The following is a 22,834-nucleotide window of genomic DNA, read 5'->3' on the forward strand; positions in this document are numbered from 1 at the left end:
TACATGTAATGCTATTCTATCATTTTCTTTAATTCTTTAAATTCAGAAATTGTTTTTAGAACATGTACTTACTTTATTCCCACTAACGGTGATGTTATTATATATCTTTACATGACATGCAATAGTAACAAAGCCCTTGTCTTTTCCTGCAAATCGGAACCCAAACATCTTTGTATAAATGAGGGTTTTATTGTACGTGTAAAATCCTTCTAGGAGTTCTTTGTGTTTAGCACAGCTCTGGTCACTGTAAATATCATGAATAAGTTTATTGTGAAGATCCAAATGCATTCATTTAATAAAAACTAATATAAAACAAACAGTTTAATACGAAAACGTGTTAATAGGATTAATGAACTTCAAGGCATTTCAAGTTTTGCATTTCGGTATACACGAGAATGCATATAAATTGATAAAGTTTAGCCAGTCCTACGTATTTCTATGGAAATGTTGGCATATGCTGGAGAATTAGAAGTCTTGCAGTTCCTAGGGAGTAAAGGGTTTTCGAACACATGAACAATTTTGAACTAAAAGAGGTATATCTACCCGGTTAATATTCACCATACAAAAGCTTCCAAATAAGTTGGAACATATCTGTCTCGATGGATTTTGAGAGGGCTATTTTAATTTCTCGATCTTTTCATTTTTTAATGATCTGATCTTGTAAAATGGTAACATGCCCTTCCTTGAAACAAATTTGAATCTGAGCAAATCACAAAAATATTCTTTGCAGCAAGTTTGATTAGTTATAAGTAAGAGCTTGAAGGTGTGAAAAAATGTAACATACGACGGACGATAGCAATGTACTGACTGAATAACTTTAAAATAACTTATCAAAACATATTTAGAACCTTCACCACCTGAGGTGATTATTACCCCTATGTCAACAAAAGTTGAATATATTAACCTAACTGTCAACGTAGTACAAGGTACTAGCGATAAAACAGTTTAGAAAAGCAAAGTCCTTTGCCTCAAATCTGCTTTTAATCAAGTAACTAACATATTTTTTATTCAATTTTCTAATCATACATTTAATAAATGATATTTATCACTGTATGAGAATGATTTAACGAGGTCGAGTCTAATGCGAGTGCGCATGACTTTGCGCAGCTTTTTATTTTCATGCAGTCATTAGTGCGACAGTACACCTTTCCCAAATATTGTGATTTTAATATAAAATTAACATTATCTTTAACGTTTTCTGGTCTGAAAATGTGATTCTACGACAATAATTAGGAAAAACGCTGAAACAGCTCTAACGACGTCACAGTTTTCCGATTTTGAAAGCAAAGCACGACGCTGAAGAATGACACATGGCTCGTTTATATGTACGTAGACGCCCATTGATATTACACCAAAAACTGATCATGTGTGATGATAGAACATAAAAAACATATACTAGCAATCAAAATATTGCTATTTTTCACCAAAAACATTCTATTTTTTAAATCTGAAAACAATACATATAACAGTATAAAAATTATTTAACGAAAAATTATCAAAATCCCCATGGTAGAAATAATTAGACTCGGCCTCGTTAAGCTTAAATTCCCTCTGTCAGTATTGCCTGTAAAAGTTAGCATGAATGAAACGCATTTTCATCACTTGTATATTTTGAAAAGAGTAGTAAAACATTAGCTGCAAGTGCCCATGAAATGAAACTTATTATTTTCAACATTATTTTGTAGTTGAAGGTTGAGTTTTTTAAAAGACGTCATGTGCCATGTGCCAGTAGAGAGCTGCAAATTTAGATCTGTTCTTGGTGCTAAGGGCATTTAAGCAATGGGGAACCTGAAAACGTTTTAAGTGTAACACAAGTTATTCAAGCTTTGGATGAATACGAAGTACCCATTTTACAACCCTTACAACAATGGTGATATTCATAAGAGCAAAATTAACGTGTAACCTATTTCTACATTTTCAACATGCACTAGTTTGTACCAAGATATAGAAATTAATAGTCATCCCTCTCCTTTTTAACTTTCGTAAATTTGGGTTGCCATACTTTACTGCAATGTTTGCATAGTTATGAATTTCCATTACCAAAATTAGTTTCAAAGTTTCTCACGATTAAAACAGGAGCACCCTATCTCTCTGATTGCTCCGCCCCCCCCCCTCCCCCAAAGTCCTGATTTTTGACCTAAAAAATCTGCTGATAGACTTTCCAAGAGAACAATAACCACAATACGAATTGTTAGCACAAGAAAGGAAACAAATTGTTCATCCAAGTCTTGAAAGACTCTTTCAGAAAACTGGAAAACGAAGAACAAGGTTCACTCCTGGCCTTTTTTGGCCCTGGGAGTTTCTGAAAAATCAGAACGGCTCATTTTTAATTAAAATTATGTTTTTCACTTAGACCCTTGGTGACATCATATCAAATAAAAATAACGTTTTTTTTTTCTCTTTCTCATCATGAATTGCTTCATTTTCCTCGATTCTTGAAAACTTCTTCAAAAAGTTGAGGCCAAAAATTGAAGCTGTTTTTTTTTAAAAATATATTGCATACCCCCGACCTCTGAACTAAAATGTTTAATTTCATAATGAAAGAACTGATTCAGAAGACGCTAATCCATGATTTTTTTTGGCGAGGTCATATTTTAATCAATAGAAATTGCAGTTTTACAAAGCCCGAGTTTCAAAACTTGTACTCTCAGAGGAATTTTTTTCTTGATAATTAAGCACTTTATGTAAGTCTCTACTTATATGTGCTTTCCCCCGTGAAGGAAAATCTAATCTTGGCCGTTTTTTCCGAGAACGAAGAGAAACTCTGCGGGAGACCTCCATATGGTAATATGTGAATAGATTCCTACTGCTTCGGCTAAAGTTGAACTATATTCTCAATTGTTACCTTCATTTAAACAAAATTGAATCTGATTTAATCACTAAATCATTCTTTGCAGCAAGTTTGATTATTTATAAGGAAGAGCTTGGAGGTGTGGAAAAAATAATGTGACAAACGGCAGCGATGTAATGGCTGAATAACTTTAAGATAACTTATCAAAGCATATTTAAAGCCTTCACCACCTGACGTGATTATAACCTCTATGTAAAAAAAAAATGAATATATTGACCTAAATTTCAAGGTACTACATGGTACTAGTGATAAAACAGTTTAGAAAGACAAAGTCCTTTGCCTCAAATCTGCTTTTAATCTTGTAACTGACATTTTTGTTCAATTTTCTAATCATACATTTAATAAATGATAATAAATACTTAGATTGATTAGATTTAAATTCACCCTGTCAGCATTGCCTGCAGGATTTAATATTATTTAAACGTATGCCACCATACTATTTTGTAGCTTAACGTTTTATTTAATAAGACGCCACATGCCATGTGCACCATTTGCCAGTGGAGAGTTGCTTTAGATCTGTTCTCGGTGCTAAGGGCATTTAGGCAATGGGGGAACCTGAAAACGTTATTAGTGTAACACAAGTTATTCAAGCCTCGGATGAATATGAGGTACCCATATACATGTTTCAACCCTCAGAACAATGATGATATCTATAAGAGCAAAATTAATATGTATATTTTACTTCTACATTTTCAACATGCACTAGTTCGTACCAAGATATAGAAATTAACAGTCATCCCTCTCCTTTTTAACATTCGTAAAATGGGGTTGCCATACTTTACTGCAATGTTTGCATAGTTATGAATTTCCATTACCAAAATTAGTTTCAAAGTTTCTCACGATTAAAACAGGAGCCCCTTATCTCTCTGATTGCTCCGCCCCCCCCCTCCTCCCCCAAAGTCCTGATTTTGGACCTAAAAATCTGCTGATAGACTTTCCAAGAGAACAATAACCACAATACGAATTGTTAGCACAACATCCAAGTCTTGAAAGACTCATTCAGAAAACTGGAAAACGAAGAACAAGGTTCACTCCGGACCTTTTTTGGCCCTGGGAGTTTCTGAAAAATCAGAACGACTCATTTTTAGTTGAAATTATGTTTTTCACTTAGACCCTTGGTGACATCATATCAAATAAAAATAACATATTTTTTTCCCTCTTTTCCATGCAGTAAGACGTCATTTTCCTCGATTCTTGAAAACTTCTTCAAAAAGTTGAGGCCAAAAATTGAAGCTGTTTTTTTTTAATATACTGCATACCCCCCCGACCTCTGAACTAAAATGTTTAATTTCATACTGAAAGAACTGATTCAGAAGACGCTAATCCATGATTTTTTTTGGCGGGGTCATATTTTTATCAATAGCTAAAGATGATCAAATTCACTCATTTTCTTCAAAATTCAACAACATTGCAGTTTTACAAAGCCCGAGTTTCAAAACTTGTACTCTCAGAGGAATTTTTTTCTTGGTAATGAAGCACTTTATGTAAGTGCTTTCCTCCCGTGATGGAAAATCTAATCTTGGCCTTTTTTCCGAGAACGAAGAGAAACTCTGCAGGAGACCTCCATATGGTAATATATGAATACTGTATACAAGGAAATTTTCGCCCCCGTTTTATTTCGCCCCTTTCGCCCTACTCTCATTTGGGCGAATTTCAAACGGGGCGAATTCCAAGAATACAGAATAATTTCTTAAACAAAACTTGGATTGGGCGAATTTAAAAAGGGGCAAAATTGTTTGCAAGTATGAAAGGGCTAAAATAAGACGGGGCAAAAATAACCCTGTATACAGCAGATTCCTACTGCTGAGGCAAAAGTTGAATTATATTCTCAATTGAAGTCTTACTTATATTTTTGAATATTCCACAACTCCACCGAATTAGTTTGATTAGTTTTAAGTCCTTTTGAAATCCACGTTTCCCCAAAGGCTGTACATGTCTCAGGAATAACCGAATAGTTTTGCACTGAAAAAAAATTAGAGGCTATTTTAGAAGCATAAACATATAGTATTCAAATAAACTGTGAAACGCAGAATACGTCGGATAATTTGCAAAAAAATAAGACTTCATACACAAATTCATTATTAATGTACAATAAATCTTTACTGAGTGATTAATTTACATGTACATATATATACTGTACCTACGTACTTGATCTCAGAACAGTTTTTAGTAGAGTTCATTTCGAATTGCAACCTGGAATATAATTCTTACAGACTACTTCCTTTGATATTTTTTAAATTAATTAACTACTTAATAAATTTTTAATTACATGTATTAAAAAACTTCCTTAGCTGTCATTTCTCACCTCCCATATATTTGATGAACATGTAGAATTCATCTCCGATGTACACACTGCTGATATCGGGAGCAGAAAGATCATTGACGGCTTTAAAACGCATCTCAACAGAATCGACTTCTTTATAGTTTTTTGGAAGTTGGTTGTAGTCCCTGAAGTATATTAATATTTTTCTTTGTAAAAAGAAAGGTGCAAATGATAATAAATAAACACACTTAAAATTACTATATTTTAAAAAGTAATTCTATCAATGTATTGTCAATGCAAAATAACGCAAACAATTCACTGTGTAAATAAAGGACTGCAACAATTTAAAATGTGAAAAACGTCAGACAGCATTTGACTCAGTTTTGGGATTTCAAATTGCTGATAAATAAGATCAATGTAGCGACCAAAAGACTTGCGAAATGATGAAATCAAATGAGACTGTTAATATCCTTGTTTCATCAAGTTGTCTATCGATAGCTTTCCACGTTTAAGAAATTGTTCATTCGTAATGCATGCATAAACCCCATATGCATGTGATACTTAAAGGTATATTGCTTCATATTGAGTAAGGGAAGCTAACTATTGAAAAGTTAAAGTCAGCACGTTTATCACGTCTAGTCTAGTTGTTAGGTTACCTGGCAAACACTCCAAAAATGAGACTGACAAGATGTACGACTCTTTGGTATCTTTAATCTAAAGTACACTGGGATATATCGATTTCGACAGTATATCTAAATGTTGTATTGAAAGCAAGTATTTTTGCAATTAGTATCCAATGTGTTGGATGACTTGATCTCCAAAAACTAGATATTGCCAGGGGTACCTGTAAAGTGCGAAACGAAATAGAAACGAAACGAAACGAAACGAACTGAAACAAAACGAAATCTGCCGAAACGAAACGAAATCTACCGAAACGAAACGAAACCTACCGAAACGAAACGAAATCAAGACGAAACGAAACGAAATCAAAACGAAACCTGCCGAAACGAAACGAAACAAAACTTTCTAGAATGGTTATATGGTCTATTTTTACTTCATATGAAATTTGTATAGTTCAAGCACCACAGGCAATTGTTTCGCTTCAAGCTCATACATAGGAAATTGAAAAGGGGGGGGGGGCTTTACCAACAAAAAAGGTAAAACCCAATTTTCAATGCCTATATAATATATATCTTTGCAAAAAAAAGTAGGGGGACTAACACCTAAATCTAGGACCGTATGTACGTAGAAAGGATACATAAGATTTCGGTTGGAGTTACACATGGGGCGCCGTTTTGGTATTTACTGGCAAAAAGTGATATTCGAATAAGTGATATCATCTATGTTACATGTATACTTATACGATAAAATCAGACATCTCGGAATGGAATACTAAATACTCTAAGTCTCTGGTTTATCCTATGTTTTAAGACATTCGCAATACAACAGCACAGGGGGGGGGGGGGGGCTAGGGGGGCTTAGCCAATGTATAGACATTAAACATCGCTGCGTAGGTTAAGCCCCCCCCCCCCCCCACTAATTAATGAAGTTCACCCCCCCCCCCCCCGAAATAGGATTTTCGCGTTGGGTCAATGGTTCTGTTTTCCTTTTTTTTTTGCTTGTCAGGTTTTTTTTTTTTTGAAGGTATAATTTTTTTTCTTATACTTAACCCCCCACTTTCAATTTGCTTAAAAAATTCCGACGCCAATGAACAGTACAGTGACTTTACTTCGACCCGTACATAAACGAACCTTTACATGTAACACATCAATTTTGATAGATATGATGTATCTAGATAAATAAGGACTGAAAATTATAGTAAGGTATAGAAATTAGAAAATACTGCACATATTGAAACTATGCATTTTTGCAGCTGGCAAAAATGTAAATACATCATTAGACCAGATTAGACTGAGAAGGGAGCATAATTTATCGGTAATTAAATTTTATATTAACAAGTGCTTGAACTATATAAAATTTATTTGAAGTAAAAAAAATCCATATGCAGTTACACATATATAATAATATACACGTAGATCTACCTTGATTTGAAAAAAAAAATGATAGTTTTGTTTCGTTTCGTTTCGGCAGGTTTCGTTTTGATTTCGTTTCGTTTCGTCTTGATTTCGTTTCGTTTCGGTAGATTTCGTTTCGTTTCGGTAGATTTCGTTTCGTTTCGGCAGATTTCGTTTCGTTTCAGTTCGTTTCGTTTCGTTTCGTTTCTATTTCGTTTCGCACTTTACAGGTACCCTATTGCCAATCAGAAAGTAGAGCATCTCATTAATATCAACAACAGAGTTCTTGTGTGTACAATCAGAATGATTTTTAACAAAATAATGTTGCAAATGACCAGTGACAAGGTAAAAATTACTCTTACGTGTTCAGCAACATGTCGTTACACCTGCTGTCATGTGATTCTTTAATAATAATTTTGAATTTACCGGGTGGACGTAAATTTTGTATTTATTGCCAACCGGTAAATTCAAAATTTACAACAGGACAATAATAATCACAGTTGAGTACTTTGAATTGGTATGTGTATCTTTTGCAGTTATTTATCAAATTAAATTTTTAATGGACGTTGAGCTTGAATTCTGTTCTGTTATGATCTCCATATTTCATTATTAAACAAACATTGTAACTTAAGTAATATAGTTTACACTTAATTTTGATTGTATGGTGACAATGAAGAATGAGCTTGTGCGACACCTGATGATCAACGATTTACTGTAAACCAACTTATATCCGCGTGCTAGAATTTTTCGCGATGTTCGCTAGAGCCTTATAATCGCGAATATTTCTCGCCGCGAACCAGTCCTTAAAAATAAATCCTCGCGAACTAGTTTTACTCAAGTAAATCGCGAAATAAAGTCGTCGCAAATAAAAGTTGGTTTACAGTATCAGGCATGTTTCATGCTTTTCTGAATTTTATCTTATCTTTTGAAAAAAAGTATATATACATGTAGTTTTCTGATCAGGAATAAAGGCAAATAGAATGTTATTAAACTTCTTTCGCCTTTTTAGTCTTCTTGTGCATATGAATAGAATTACTTGAAATAACAAGTCAAGAAAATATGTCATTTGATATGGTTAACCGTTTAATCGGCCGGAACGTCTTTCGGTTAACCGATTAGCAGTACTAGTATTCGATTGCCATCCCTAATATTTCAAGTTCCATTTTATTGAAAAAGCATCTGTTTATGACAAAAAATGAAGACTTTAACTTATTATTGGGAATAGTTGTATAAAATGTGGATGTTACTGATTGTGGTAAAATTGTGTGAATTTAAATTTTCTGCAACTTAAAAAAAACATGTCAATTACATAATTGTATTGCTTTTATATTAGAAGATATCCATTTATATCTTTTACTGAATTGTTTATTTAAAAAAAAATGAAAAATACAGATGATAATTAGACTGCAAACATTAAAAATTATTAAATTTGCACCCAACTGCTGTTCACTTAGATACACAAATTCAAATATTTTTCTGATGATTAGTTTTGAATAAACAATCAAGGGATAATTCAGATAATTCTGGGAATAAAAAAAGTACTTACTTTTCTTGAAAAACATGTGCGACAGTTTTATTTATTCCTTCTTTAGGAACATTGTGACAAGTGATGACGAACTTATGTAGTCCTAGCCCTCCTTGAAATATTGAAGGAGTAGAACTACTATTGGGATTAGGATGAGGTGTAGGCCAAGGACTTTTAATGCCGTCGAATTCTTTGTCATAAACTACTATGTTTGCCGTAAGTCCATTATCACTTTCGTTCTAAAAGAAAAAAAAAATGAAGTTTAAAGGACAAATTAATCACTGAAGGTTATTATGTCTACGACGAATCTACATACTGCATTTTCAAAAGTCACCGATTTAACGGAAAACTTTTCAGAAAAGTTTTATTCAGAATAAGTTCTTAATTCTCATTACATTTATCTTATAATATTTTTAGTCGATGCATTTCTTATTACCGTGGTTGGATCCTGCAGACATTTAGTCTTAAACTTTTTTTTTGTCAAGTGTATTTTCAGTTTCTACACATATAGCTTAATTAAAAACAAAACAAAAAATGGGGATTGTAGGCTAATTTTGGCGATATAGTACATTTGATATGACCTTTTTGCACCAATTTGTATCTTAATCAAAAATCACATCCTCGACGTTTTTCCTTCTAATATTTTTATTTAAATAAAGTATGGCAAAAAAAAAAAAAAAAAAAAAAAAAAAAAACTATTAGTCTATTTAAAATAAGACACCAAGAAAATATTTCAAATTGCTTCGCATAATCAATTATTTGACCTTTCTGCATTTCAAATAACATAAGATAAAACAAGAAAATCCTCCCCACCCCTAAAAAATATTTTATACATGTACTTACATTTAGAATGTGTACAATCAAAAAAGTCTTCATCGCAACTCCTTCTCTCTGAGAAAAATTTGAATTTTTCAAACAGCTAAGTAAAAGCTACATAAATGACCCTTTAAAGCAACTGTTATGATACAATTTTACTCTTCTGCACAGGTGTAAAGAAAATTATTTCACAAGATAATTATTTTATACTGATAGACCTGTCATAATGATAAAGATACCCCCTGTGGTTAAAGGGACATGGACACAGTTTCAACTGGGATGTAAACAAAAATGAATAAAAACTTTCATGCTGGTATACGTAGTTTTAGATTTCTAGACTATCTCTGGCCTTAAACCAAAAAAAATCATCCGTAAGTTAAGCAAAAATAATTTTTTTTTATAAGACTGGCCGAATCAAAAATAAATTGTGTTATATATAAATAATAATTTTATCCACACACACCCTAAGATACCCTTAACACACCCACAATTGTCTGTCTAAAAAAAGGTCGCTTGCGTGTGATTAACGCCTCTTCAATAATTTTACGCTAGAGAGGTGTAAATTTAATAATTATCATTATATAATAAATCATAAAAATTGTATACTGTAGTAGTGAACTACATAAACACTTTTACACCCCCATTAAGTTATTCAAATACCCTTAAAAATAATTTATCCTGTTGAGGATCTTGTCAAGCACTGACAGGAGCATGATTCTCCTGTAATTACTACAGTCTTCATCACATGTGTCTTGACACATTTTCTTGATGTGTTGCCACTTAGTCTCGATATTTATATCATTGCTATTTAGCTGGTTATGTAGTACCTAGAATCAGTTGGAAAAGCTGAGGTTGAGTTTTATCTCCACTTACTTTGTTTTGAGGACACTCACGTTGTATCTTGACCTCATGTTTGTCAAAATGTTGAACTTCTCGAGACGTAGTCCTTATGATGTCATCAACAGGTGGTAGTTTGATGAAATTCTGCTCCTCTCATCACCCTGACATCTTTCCATACTCTTCCAAGTTTTTTATTGATGCTAATATGATCAATGGTTCTACATATCATGGTCATGGGATCTCCAATTGAATTCGTTAATAAGGAAAGATGCTTCCTCCTATTACAAGCTGGTTAAGGTAGCAGATGTCTACAAATCTCTCGCCGTTTTCATTCATGTAGCCCAATCCCTGTGTTCCAAAGACTTCATTGTAGCCAGTGTTGTCAACTCCAGTCTTGGCATTTAAGTCGCCCATAAGTTTTGTCATGTCTTTCTTTTCTGATTTATCATTACTATCTGTAGTTGCTCGTAAAAAGTTCATCAGACTGAAGATAATTTATAAATGATCATACCGTAAAACCCAATTTTTATGTACACGTCTCCCTGCATGAACGAGGACACGGTCCTTGCTTTGATAAATAAAATTCCCCTTTACCAAAGGGTTTCAGAGAAGGAGATAATGAAAAATTGTGAAAAATTACAACAACAGTAAAACACGGACAAACAATTCACCTGAGACCTTGAGCTAAAAATCTAAATCATGGACAAACCCTTGTTTTTGGTGAGAATAAGAGAAATTGAGACAAAAACTGTGTCGCATACATGTATGAAACATACAGAGATAACGAACAGTATTCAAGGTCTAAAGTCCATTAAACACTACCAAATAGGAGCAGAGCAAACATGAACCTCCTGAACATTGGAGGCGGGATCAGATGCCATTGAGGAGCAAACATCACATGCCGACCGGTCACACCCGCTGTGTGCTCCTTGTCATGATCAAGAAATAACAGAAAAATCCGTCGTCAATTCAGTGTATAAATAACGGACAAACAATTAGTATGAAGTAGTCATCAGTCAGCATTTGACTCGATGATAAATTGTATTTGATGAAAAGGTGATGATTGTATCGACCATATAACTTTCGAAATGATAACTTTAAACGAGACAGTTGAAATTCTTGTTTCATCAACTTCTTTGTCAATAATTCAACTCGTATAAGAAATTGTTCATACGTAGAGCATGAATCAACTAAAATATGTAAATTCTGTATACACTTGATGAAGGTATATTGCTGCATAAGTAAGGCAAGCTGACGATTGAAAAGTTAAAGTCATCACGTTTATCACAGAGCTTGGTCGTTAGATTACCATTAACGTATTTTTCAAGTAAAATATTCAAATATGAAACACCTGTGTCGGACTCGGTGGTATCTTTTATATCAAGCTCAACGGCATATATCGTGTCGACATAAGAATGAAAATACCTATTGTTAATAGACAATATGTCGTCGATATATCTAAATGTTGAATTGAAGGTCACAGCAAGTGTTTTTTTATACACCCAGGACGGTATATAGTACATGTAGGACGGTATGTAGTAAATTTAAACAGGATTTCCGTCCGTCCATCTGTTACGCTTTGGGAAACCCATCTCTTATCCGCAACTCATCTCATACCACTGAATCAAATTTGATGAGACTTTCATTACATATTGCCATTGTCACGAGATTGTGTACCTCCCATTTACTTTTTGATTCGACACACGGCAAGAATTTGGGTTTTCCATAGCAAAACATGGACACTGTCCTTATACCCAGTATTCATATACTAGTATGAGGCGGGGTATCATTTAGTGAGCTCATTGTTCATAGTACCTCTAGATTTAATTTAAAGACTTTATAGAAATTTTGTTTCAAATGAATACAAAAAAGGTCTTCTAATAAGGAGGCAAAATTGATACCTATGAACATTCCAATAGACTGTTGAAAGACTTGGTCTCCAAAAACCATGTAGATAATAATGTCAATTAGAAATTCGAACATCTTTTTAATAAAGGATCACTTCGTTATAAATAGGGATCTGACCTATAGGACCGGGCTTGGTTTTATTCTCTACAAAAAGCTTGTCGATTTCCGTTCTGATTAATGACATTAGGCTGAATACATATAACAATTTGTTTTTCCTAAATCTTTATTTCAGTGAGTAGAGGTAGGAGGAACCCTTTTCATTGATTTTCTGAGTTTGTTATCTCCAAATGTAATAATTGATATTTGTCTTTACTTCTCATTTAATGTCTACTGTCTCTGCAATTCTATTCTTTATGACTAGGTTATTTATCCGTGGATATAATAAAAGCTTGTCATTAATGTTTGCAAATTATAAAGGCCTAAATGAAATCCAAGGGAGTGCATTTACTGAAATATGTAGCCAAAATCAATGTGATTAAATTCTAAGGAATATATACAATTGAAATTCATCGCAGCTCAATGCTGCAAAGAATACCCGTATTGAGTAACACATAGTGAGTTATTCTTGTCCTCGGAGAAAGTGTGCTTAAATACTGAGGTTCGTTCCACCTGACTGACAACTGTACATTGGATTGTTACGATTTGATATCTCTTTAGTGTTTCTTATTTCAATAAATGGGCATGCATAAGGGATAGAAAATTGGAGGAAAAATACACAAGTCTATAAAAAAAAATTAAAATAGTCTTTGAAAAGGCGAAATTTAAAACTGTATAAGTGTTGCACCAGGTGGATTCGAACCCCCGACTTTAAAAAGAGAATATCCAAGGTATAAAAGTCAGCATATATATCAATTGAGCTAGTCTGACTATAACATTGATTCGCATAAATTTAAAACTGATTTCCTTATTTTTTGTAAGTTTTTTGTGAATTTCGACCCCAGGGCAAGGATGCCCCTGAAAAAATCTTATCTTAAATTATTCCTTACATCCTAACCTATCAAAATATCACAATTTTATTTAGGGGCAGGCCTGCCCTGATGGACTTCAAGGCCAAAATTCATGCAAAAATCAACGCTTTAAAGGATAAAATGGTGTTTCGATCAACTTTGGAGGTTTATTGTAAAGATGTAAATAATAAATTTTAGGTATAAAGTACAAAGAATAAAGTTCACATTTGTCCATTCTTGGCCCTGTGAATTTCTGAAAAATCAGAACTACTCAGTTGTAGTTGAAACAATTTTATATTTTCACTTGGACCCTTGGTGACTTCATATCAAATAAAAATGACGTAATTTTTTTCTCTTGTCTATGTATTATGACGTCATGAATTTCGTCATTTTTCTCAAATCTTGAAAATTTCGTTAAAAATGACCAAATATTTAAGCTGTTTTTTAATATTTTGCATAGCCCCCAACCTCCGATCTAAAATGTTGAATTATATAAGGAAGGAACTGTTTCAGGAGATTTTAATCCATGAAAGAATTTTTGGATCGCGGGGTAGGCTCATATTTTTATCAAAAGTTGAAGATGCTCAATTTTACCCATTTTCTTCAAAAATCAAGAACATTGCAGTTTCACAACGCCTGAGTTTCCAAACTTGGACTCTCAGAGGAAATTTTTTTTATAGAAAATGAAAGCACTAAGTCTCTACTTTATGTTGATGATCGAAATAGGACGTAAGGACTTGGTCAGTTAATTGGTATATTGACAGGGCCATATTATGGAGTACATGAACCTACCTCTTTAAAAAATTTAGACATATATACGGTAGAAAACAACAAATAAAGATTGATTTTTAAATGTCACTTTTTCCGGGAAATTGTTCTTTCCTATAGGTCAATTCTTTTGTTAAAGAGAATACATCCTTCAGAGTATTTATGTGTACAATCAGAATGTTAAAAAGAAAGTAGTTTTGTAAATGGCCAATGACAAGTTAAGTAAATTTACGAGTTCCATTTCTTTTAAAGCAGCTGTTAATGATGTTAGAAAGCCTGGACTTTAATTTATCTGGGGAACAGTTGTTTATAAAGTTGAAAAGTGGTATTTTTTTTAAGTTGTTGATTTTGTTAACAAACAATTGTGATTTCAAATATTCCAAAATTCCTTGAGATATTTTAGTATCCGCATCCGCTATGTTTCTTTGTAAGGATTTATGAAGTTTCGGTATCCAACATAGATATGGTAATTCAGAATCTTTTGGTTGTTACGAATATAAAAAAAAAATAATAAAAACTGGCATATAATTTTGAAGAATTTCCCCCGTGGAATAGGAGCTATGAGTATAAGTTGGATTACCACTTGTAGAATAAAATCCAGGTTCCTCTAAAATACCTCAACATTTCATAAAGCGAGCCGTACAAACAACGGCAATGGTGTTACCTGCTTTGTCTGCAGGGACCAGTACGTACTGATCATGTATTCCATCTAATTCTTTTTTCCACTTATGGATTATTGAATACAGAAGGATAGATGGTTTTCATATTGCCCTTCAATCGCTTCATGCGCGATTTTAATGTTCACTATCTTCTCGGATGCATTTAATCCATTCTGACAAAGTGTCAAGATCTTCTTCTTCATGTTTTGCTCATGAGACAACCTTCATAACATATTTAAGCAAAGAAATGTCAACTGATACATGTACGAAATAAAATAATTTCAGAGAGGCTTTCAGGGCATATTTTTATTGAAAGGGGAATATCTTCTATGAATCTAGAAAATTTTGAAAAATGTACAGATGAAAGTTACAGATGAAAGTTAAGAAAAGTAAGTTAAACTTATTGTTTTATACGATGTTTACCCTTTATCCCATGGATAAAGATTAAGAACTATTTTACTTTCTTCCATGTTTTGTAGTTAGATATGATTCATGGGAAATAAATAAAATTCAGTAAAGAATAGTTTCTATCTACATGTATATTTTTGAGTGTTTTTTCCGGGAAACGTTGAAAATATTACACCCACAAGACGAAAATATTTCATCCCTTGGAAGCCAACACAAGATATTAAATGTTTTCCTCAACTCTAGTCATTCTTTGAAAATATATTAAAAATAACTGTGGAGGAAATAATTATATTTTATTTGATCATTGGTTAAGCTTACAGCTCTAAGGAACTGAAGATTCCTATGACACGCTGGATAGATACATGCATGTATATTCATTATTTTAATTGATTCTGTAATGTAAAATGAGTGATAATCAAAGAGAAATTAGTCATGCAAGGCACGAAACCTGGTTATTTGTAAATATTGGCTTTTGGTAAATCGCTTTCAATTAATGAGAATGTCTTTTGTACGAGATTCTTCTGTCGATTTGAAAGTTAAGAGCCTCTGTGTATCACATGGTGGCACAATCATTCCGAGGCAACACTCTAAAGTCCATGGATAACGGTTTGATAAAGGTAAAGGGTACCTAAGATTAAAAAAAGTTTGAACAATGGTTTAATTTTACTGGTATAAGGCCAACGAAGATCATGGCCACCGATCGTTCTAACTCATTTCCAAATGGTTTCGTTTTCGTGACTTCCGAATATATGCGTTAATTGGAGTTAATTTTGCATTCGCATCGGAGGTCAACTCATGGTACCAATAGCTCTTACCATAGGAGATTTCAATTCATATGTTTTGATTTAACCGAGTAAAAACAACGTGTAGTAATTAGGACATTTGTTAAAAATATTTGAGGATCATAAACATAAATAAAATGCATTAGAACTGTTTGGCAACTGAGTTTCAGTGGATCTTAGACCAAGCTGCGTTCACACGGAGTCATTACGGCGTTGTTAAATTTTTAAAATCGCCGTGGAATCGCAGGGAAACTGCACTAATTTCTGTAAATTTTTTACAGTGTGTAGATGTCACGGCGTCTCTACGGCGACATACGCGATTCCATGGCGTTCTACTGCGTTCCCACGGAGATCTCTCGGCGATTGACTGCGATTCCGCGGAGTTTTCGCGGCGTTGTAGGAGTTTTTACCTCGTGTTCACGGCGTTCTCACTTCGCTGGCTGCGTTCACATTACGTTCACAATGCGTTCTATACCGATTGATATATATACTCAGAAGGAATGTAAAACATTTTTGTTTCAAGATTCAAACAAGAAACATATATTGATGCAAGCGTCAAAAATCGGCCGCAAACCAATTGGTCATTTCAATGAAGCAGTTAGAAACTGGAATGCTTGATCTGTTAAAATATATTTATCTGTTAATTAATTATCCCTGTGACATTGAACATTTGCATGCAACATTACATGAATATTCTTTAATACATACATGTAATACATGTACATTACTACTTGTATACGGTAAGCAAACTGCTCATAGTCCTATGCGTCTCCGTGCACAGTTTGCTACTATATAAATATTGCATGTAGTTGAGTGTAACATTGAAAATTTTAACCCCAAGAAAACCATTGTCAACCGAGGCGCAGCCGAGGTTGACAATGGTTTTCGAGGGGTGAAAATTTTCAATGTTACACTCAACTACATGCAATATTTATTATATTATACTGAATGTTTTATACAAATACATATTACAGTGAACCGTGCGCGCATAAATTCCGCGCAGTCGCTATTTTTTGTAATACCACCCGTCGTCAAGCAATGTTGACTGTTGCTACGCAGGAGGGCGTGGCTTCATTATTCAGCGGGTAGTATTGTTTTTTATCAAATGTTTCTCGACGAATCAGATTCAAGTTATTTACATGAAAGTATAATATATGTACATACCAACTCTGTCGGAAGTTTGATGTCTTTTAAATAGTTTTTACATTTAAAGATGAAAACCATTAAAGTTTAAATTAATTTATCTTAACATAGAGATATATAGTTTTACTTTAATTAAAACGAAACAAATATGTGGGGCTCTTAAAACGCGTATGTTGGAGCAAAATCTCCTATTATCCTGTTTGATAGTAAATCGTCATTTAATCATTTGGAAATTTTCTTTTGGAAATGAATACCGGGTATATACAAGGCATTTTAAAATATACTTATTAATTAATCCTGTTGAAATCGAGAAAGTAAAATTTTTTATACTTGTATACTGTATAATGCGGTCTTTGCTTTAGACTATGCCCAACACATGTGCTTATTGTCTCCGCACCTCAGTTATGTCAGAGTTTGTCAATCAGGATTGGATGAAACATTTACCCCATATTTACAAAATTTTAATTTAATGATTATTGTGCGTGTTTATGTTAAACATTTGGACACTCTGTTTTAATGTTCTTTTATATGAATTTTAAATATTCTCTTTTTTTTTTTTTTTTTTTTTTATTGAAACTTTCACACATATTACAAACATTACAAACTTCTGTATGGATATATGTACAGTCAAAATCAAACAAGACTAATTATGGTTGGAACATACAAAATTAGTGTAAAAGTTTATGAAGAGAGAGAGAAAGAGAGAGGGGGAGGGGGAGAGAGGCAGGTAAGCATTACATATTGTGCCCTAAAACATAATCAGTTTTCTTTAAGCTTACCATATGAAATAAAAAAAAAAAGAAAGAAAAAGGGGGAAGCTAAAGAAAGACTAGTGCAGTGCAGTTTTGAGGGATTTTCTAATAATTAATATTAAAGAAATTGAAATAAAACTGATGATAATAATTACAAAGCAAGTAAATTAATTAAAGTATAACAACCCATATCTGCCAGAAAGTATTAAAATCTGTCAGTTTTTTATCATCCTTTATCATGTGTTTTAAAGCTTTAAAATATGAATTAAATAAATTTAAAAGGCCTTGGATAGATGGACAGGTATTCTGACAACGAACTTTATAAATATAATGCTTCATTAATATCAACATAGTGTTGAAGTATTCTGAATTTTCATTTTTGTCTTTTTCACCAAAAATAAATGATTTTGCATTGAGATTCAATTCAATGTCTTTGGCTTGACACAAACGTATGAATTTTTTAAAGAATTGCTGAACAACATTACATTCCCAGATTAAATGATAAATTGTTTCCTCTTCATCTTCACAAAAAGTACAATACTTAGTGTCGGATTTACCTATTTTATACGTGAGACTATTTGTTGTTTGAATATGATGATTAACTCTGTATTGAAACCATTGCAATTTACAATCCCGTGTCACGAGGAATAGAAGATTATATATTGTTTTCCATTGTATATCAGTTATTTCAAAATATTTAGCCCACTTATTTTTACCAGAAGGTTTGATAACTGGCTTATTTAAAATGTCATACATAGGTTTTGATCCTTTCCTGGTATTGATTAATATTTTGATATTAATTAAAAGGAATCATTGGTCTTTGCATTAATCCATTTCTGTAAAAATTGTATTTCTTTAAGTCTGCTAATATTGTCTGTCTTATACCATTGTAAGTAACATAATTTATTTTAATTTTAAATTTATTTTGTAGATCCTCTAATGATAGAAAATTGTTATGTTCATCTAGGAGATCTAACACATGAGTAATACCATTTTCATACCACAATTTATAAAAGACAGATTGTTTTCCAATTTTAAAATTTTTATTCAACCATAAAGGTTGGTTAACATATTCATTCCAGTCTGTAATTTCAGAATTATCTTGGATTTCCCGAAAAGAATTGAATGTATCCTTCCAAAACTGATTGTGTAAACACTTATTAAAGTTTGATAAACATACTGATCCTGTATTTATTAGTTTATTAGTATCAATTATATTTTCAAGCAAAATTTTCCATTTGGAGTTTTTGTCATTAATAATTCTCCTAATCCATGTTGATTTCAAAACTTTTATATAACAGCCAATATCAATCATTTTTAAACCACCGTGTTTATATTGCTGTGTAACAACATTTCTTTTAATTTTATCAAGATTTTGTCATAATTTAATCTAGTAATCTTTGCAAGATCTACATCATAATAAATTCCAAGAAGTTTAAAATTGGTTGTCCAGATAAATTCCATCTCTGGACAAACTCTGTCATTAGAATATTTCTTACTACCTATCCATACCACTTGGGTTTTTGACCGATTTATCCTTAGTCCTGACATATTATAAAATTCTATTATTTCCTTTATTAAAGCCTGAAGTGATTTTTCTGACCCATCTAAAATTATCATTGTGTCATCAGCATACTGTGACATTAAAAATTCCGTATTTCCTATTTCAATTCCCTTAATGTCTTTATTGTTTTTAATCTTTATTGATAATATCTCTGCACAGAGGAGAAATATATATGGTGAAATTGGGTCCCCTTGTCGACAACCGCGTCCTAATTTGAAAAAGTTGGATAAAAAACCAGCCTGGGTCACACATGAATTTGAATTACATTGAAAAGTTTTTATCCATTTACAAAAAGATTGTCCAAAATTGAAAAAATTTAGGGTTTTTTCTATAAATTTCCATGACACTGTGTCAAAAGCTTTTTCAAAGTCTATCATAACTAACATTCCAGGGATTTGCTTTAATTCAGTATAATCCATCAGATCGTATATAAGCCGTGTATTTTCTCCAATATATCTCCCAGGTATGAATCCTGTCTGATCTGAACTTATTATTTTAGGTAAAACTTGTTTTATTCTTTGTGCTATACAACCTGATCCAATTTTATAAATCACATTCAACAATGATATTGGTCTCCAGTTACTAAGCTGAAATTTACTTTTGCCCTCTTTGGGTATACATGTAATTATTCCCTGTTTTTGTGTGGAGGAGAGTTCCCCATTTTCATAACCAAAGTTTAATGATCGAACAATAAAATGACCCAGATTTTTCCAAAATACTTTAAAAAATTCTGCAGTAAATCCATCACTACCCGGGCTTTTATTATTAGACATTTGTTTTAACACATTTGATGCCTCTCTATAAGAAATCTTTCCTTCTAATAGAAAACTTTCATGTTCATTTAACTTTGGGACATTATACTCTTCTAAAGACTCTCTAAGATTTAAATTATGATCCTCTTCTTGAGGCATGTATAATGTTTTATAAAAAATTTTCCACTTCTAGGAGAATTTTACATTGTTCTGTTATCTCCACTTGTTCATTATTTTCTGTTTTAATAAGTTTAGGAATTACTTTGTTTGTAAAATTTCTATTCTCAAGATTTAGAAAATAATTTGTTGGTTTTTCACCATCACTGATCCATCTGGCACTAGACCTTATCACATTTCCCATTAATTTATGTTGTCTTATTTGTTCTAATTCTCTTTTTTTTCTCAGTTAATTTTTCTATAGAAGACGCATATTCCTCTTCTAGTTTCGATATATCCTGGATTGAAACTTTTTCTCTCTGTACATTCTTTTTTTTAACACATTTTAAATATTCTTATTTAAATTGTTTTAACTCCGCAGAAACGCACGACGACTTAAAACTTTCATATCAAATAACCGACCGCCTCCTGGCGGCCGGTAATAACACGATGAAAAGACTTCTATATACATGTCAAGAAATATTCCTAATAATTAAAAATGTTCTACATTTTTTTTTTAAATAATTTAGTACTAAATTATTGATAGTTTTATGATTAAACTGTGTTTTAAATTTTCTGTGAATTTATTATGAATGTAAAAAAAAACTAGAGTTACTAGCTGTCAGCAATGAGCTCACTAAATGATACCCCGCCTCCCATATGATTATTATCGTTTTACTAACAGCGTGACAGTTTGCTTGATAGGGCGTGCTAAAATTTCGTATGCCTGATTATCATTTTACTCATCGATTGGATGTTTGATTTCAATGGAATCAATAATACTTTGCATATGAAACACAGAACCCAGCAATACCACTGACAATACTGACCAATCGCTTGAATAAACAACAATAACACGTGAACGGACAAAGCAAGTTTTACTTCCTATAATGATGATATTGATAGAGCAACGTACATATATAGTACAACAGAAGCAGAATAGCCTTACTAGTTCCATTCTTTTTATTTTCTTATACGTATTTAAAAACCCATCCGGTCAAATCACAACAAATATAATACATGCTTTTTGATGACAGAAAACGGGCTTTGACTGACCACGTGTTGCTGCTGACTACAAATGCTGTACTGGTAAACAATCATTCAATGTGATTGGTCAGTATTATCAGGCTATTGCTGTATTCCGAGTTTCATATGCAAATTAGTATTAGTTTCATTGATCCAATCGATGAGCAAAATGATAACCAGCACACAAAATTTTAGCACGCCCCATCAAGCAAACTGTCATGCTGTTTGTAAAATGATAATATAATGACAAAGTCCCTGTTTTGCTCTTGGAGACCCGAGATAAGTGTCGGATCAAAATGTAAAATAGGATGTTACAATGGCATCATGTAAGAAAAAATCTGTTCAAAAGTATCATTAGATTTTGTCAAGTAGTATAGGAGGAGTTGCGAATAAGAGATGGGTACTCTTCAATACTATAGATAAAATGGCAGTGTCAATGTTTCGCTCTGGAAAACAAACAATATGTGTCCAATCAAAAAGTAAAATAGGAGGTGCACAATGGTTTTATGTAATAAAGTTTCTACTGCGATGTTGCAATGAAGCGCATCGAAGTGGTTTTTCCATTTGAAATTTTCCATTTGGGTGAAACGTTCTGATTCATGTTTTGAACGTCAATTCTAACAAAACGACACGCCCATTTGTTTTAGAAACGAGAAAGAAATATTCGTCGTAATGTTTTAGGACACCCCTCTTTCCGCGACAAGCAACATGAGTTACAGCTGAAATGAAGATTTTTAAATAAGAAATAGCTATATAGAGAGCTTATGTAAACCCGCATTGCAAAGAATTTGTACATAATTATGATTTTATCATGTTCATTGGAGTTAGCATAACACACGTGCATGTATTGGCCGATTACGTGCTTACTCGGTGTTTATGTAGACCGTCAATTTGATTGGTTATTATATTTACGGAATACCTGTTCTACAGGTATTCGATTGAATCATTTTTTTTGACCGATTTTTCCTTTCTGAAGAAATGGGCGTATTTAAAGATACAATGAAGCGCATTGAAGTGGTAAAATTTTCCATTTGGACAAAACGTTCTGAGTCATGATTTGAACGTCAATTATAACATAACGACACGCCCATTTCTCTAGAAACGAGAGAGGAATATTCGTCGTAATGTTTTAGGACACTACACTTTCAGCGAAAAGCAACGTGAGTTACACTGAAATGAAGATTTTTAAATAAGAAAGAGCTATGTATAGAATTCCCACTTATGTAAAACACGCATTGCAACGATTTTTTAATATAAATATGATTTTATCATGTTTATTGAGTTAGCAAAACACATGTATAAGTCGAACACGTGCTTACTCGGTGTTTATGTAGACCGTCAATTTCATTGGCTATTATATTTATGAAATACATGTTCTACAGGTATTCGATTGAATCATTTGACCGATTTTTCCTTTCTAAAGAAATGTATTGAAGTTGTTATCAAAAATTGAAGTGATAAAATTTTCCGTTCTAATGGAACGTTTTGAGCTATCTTTAGAACGTTTATTGTCATCTTATGACACGCCCATTTCTTTAGAAATAGATAAAACGGTCGATTTGTTTATTGGAATACCTGTAGGACAGGTTTTCCATAAATATAATAGCCAATGAAATTGACGGTCTAAATAAATACCGAGTAAACACTTGTTCGACCGAA

General features: G+C 32.7%; 1 protein-coding gene across 1 annotated transcript in view; it reads right to left on the reverse strand.

Moving 5' to 3' along the window:
• The window catches only part of LOC134272853 (uncharacterized), a 60,156-nt gene that overhangs the window by 412 nt on the left and 36,910 nt on the right, over positions 1 to 22,834 (reverse strand). The window contains exons 5-6 of the mRNA XM_062755020.1: positions 4,696 to 4,813; positions 73 to 244 (exon numbers count right to left, since the gene is read on the reverse strand). Coding sequence (XP_062611004.1) covers positions 73 to 244; positions 4,696 to 4,813 — 290 coding nt within the window. The remainder of the gene's footprint in view (positions 1 to 72; positions 245 to 4,695; positions 4,814 to 22,834) is intronic.

Source organism: Saccostrea cucullata, unplaced genomic scaffold (assembly GCF_032062105.1).
Source record: "Saccostrea cucullata isolate Sc308-1 unplaced genomic scaffold, CSIRO_AGI_Scuc_v1 ctg996, whole genome shotgun sequence".
Taxonomy (NCBI): Eukaryota; Metazoa; Mollusca; class Bivalvia; order Ostreida; family Ostreidae; genus Saccostrea; species Saccostrea cuccullata.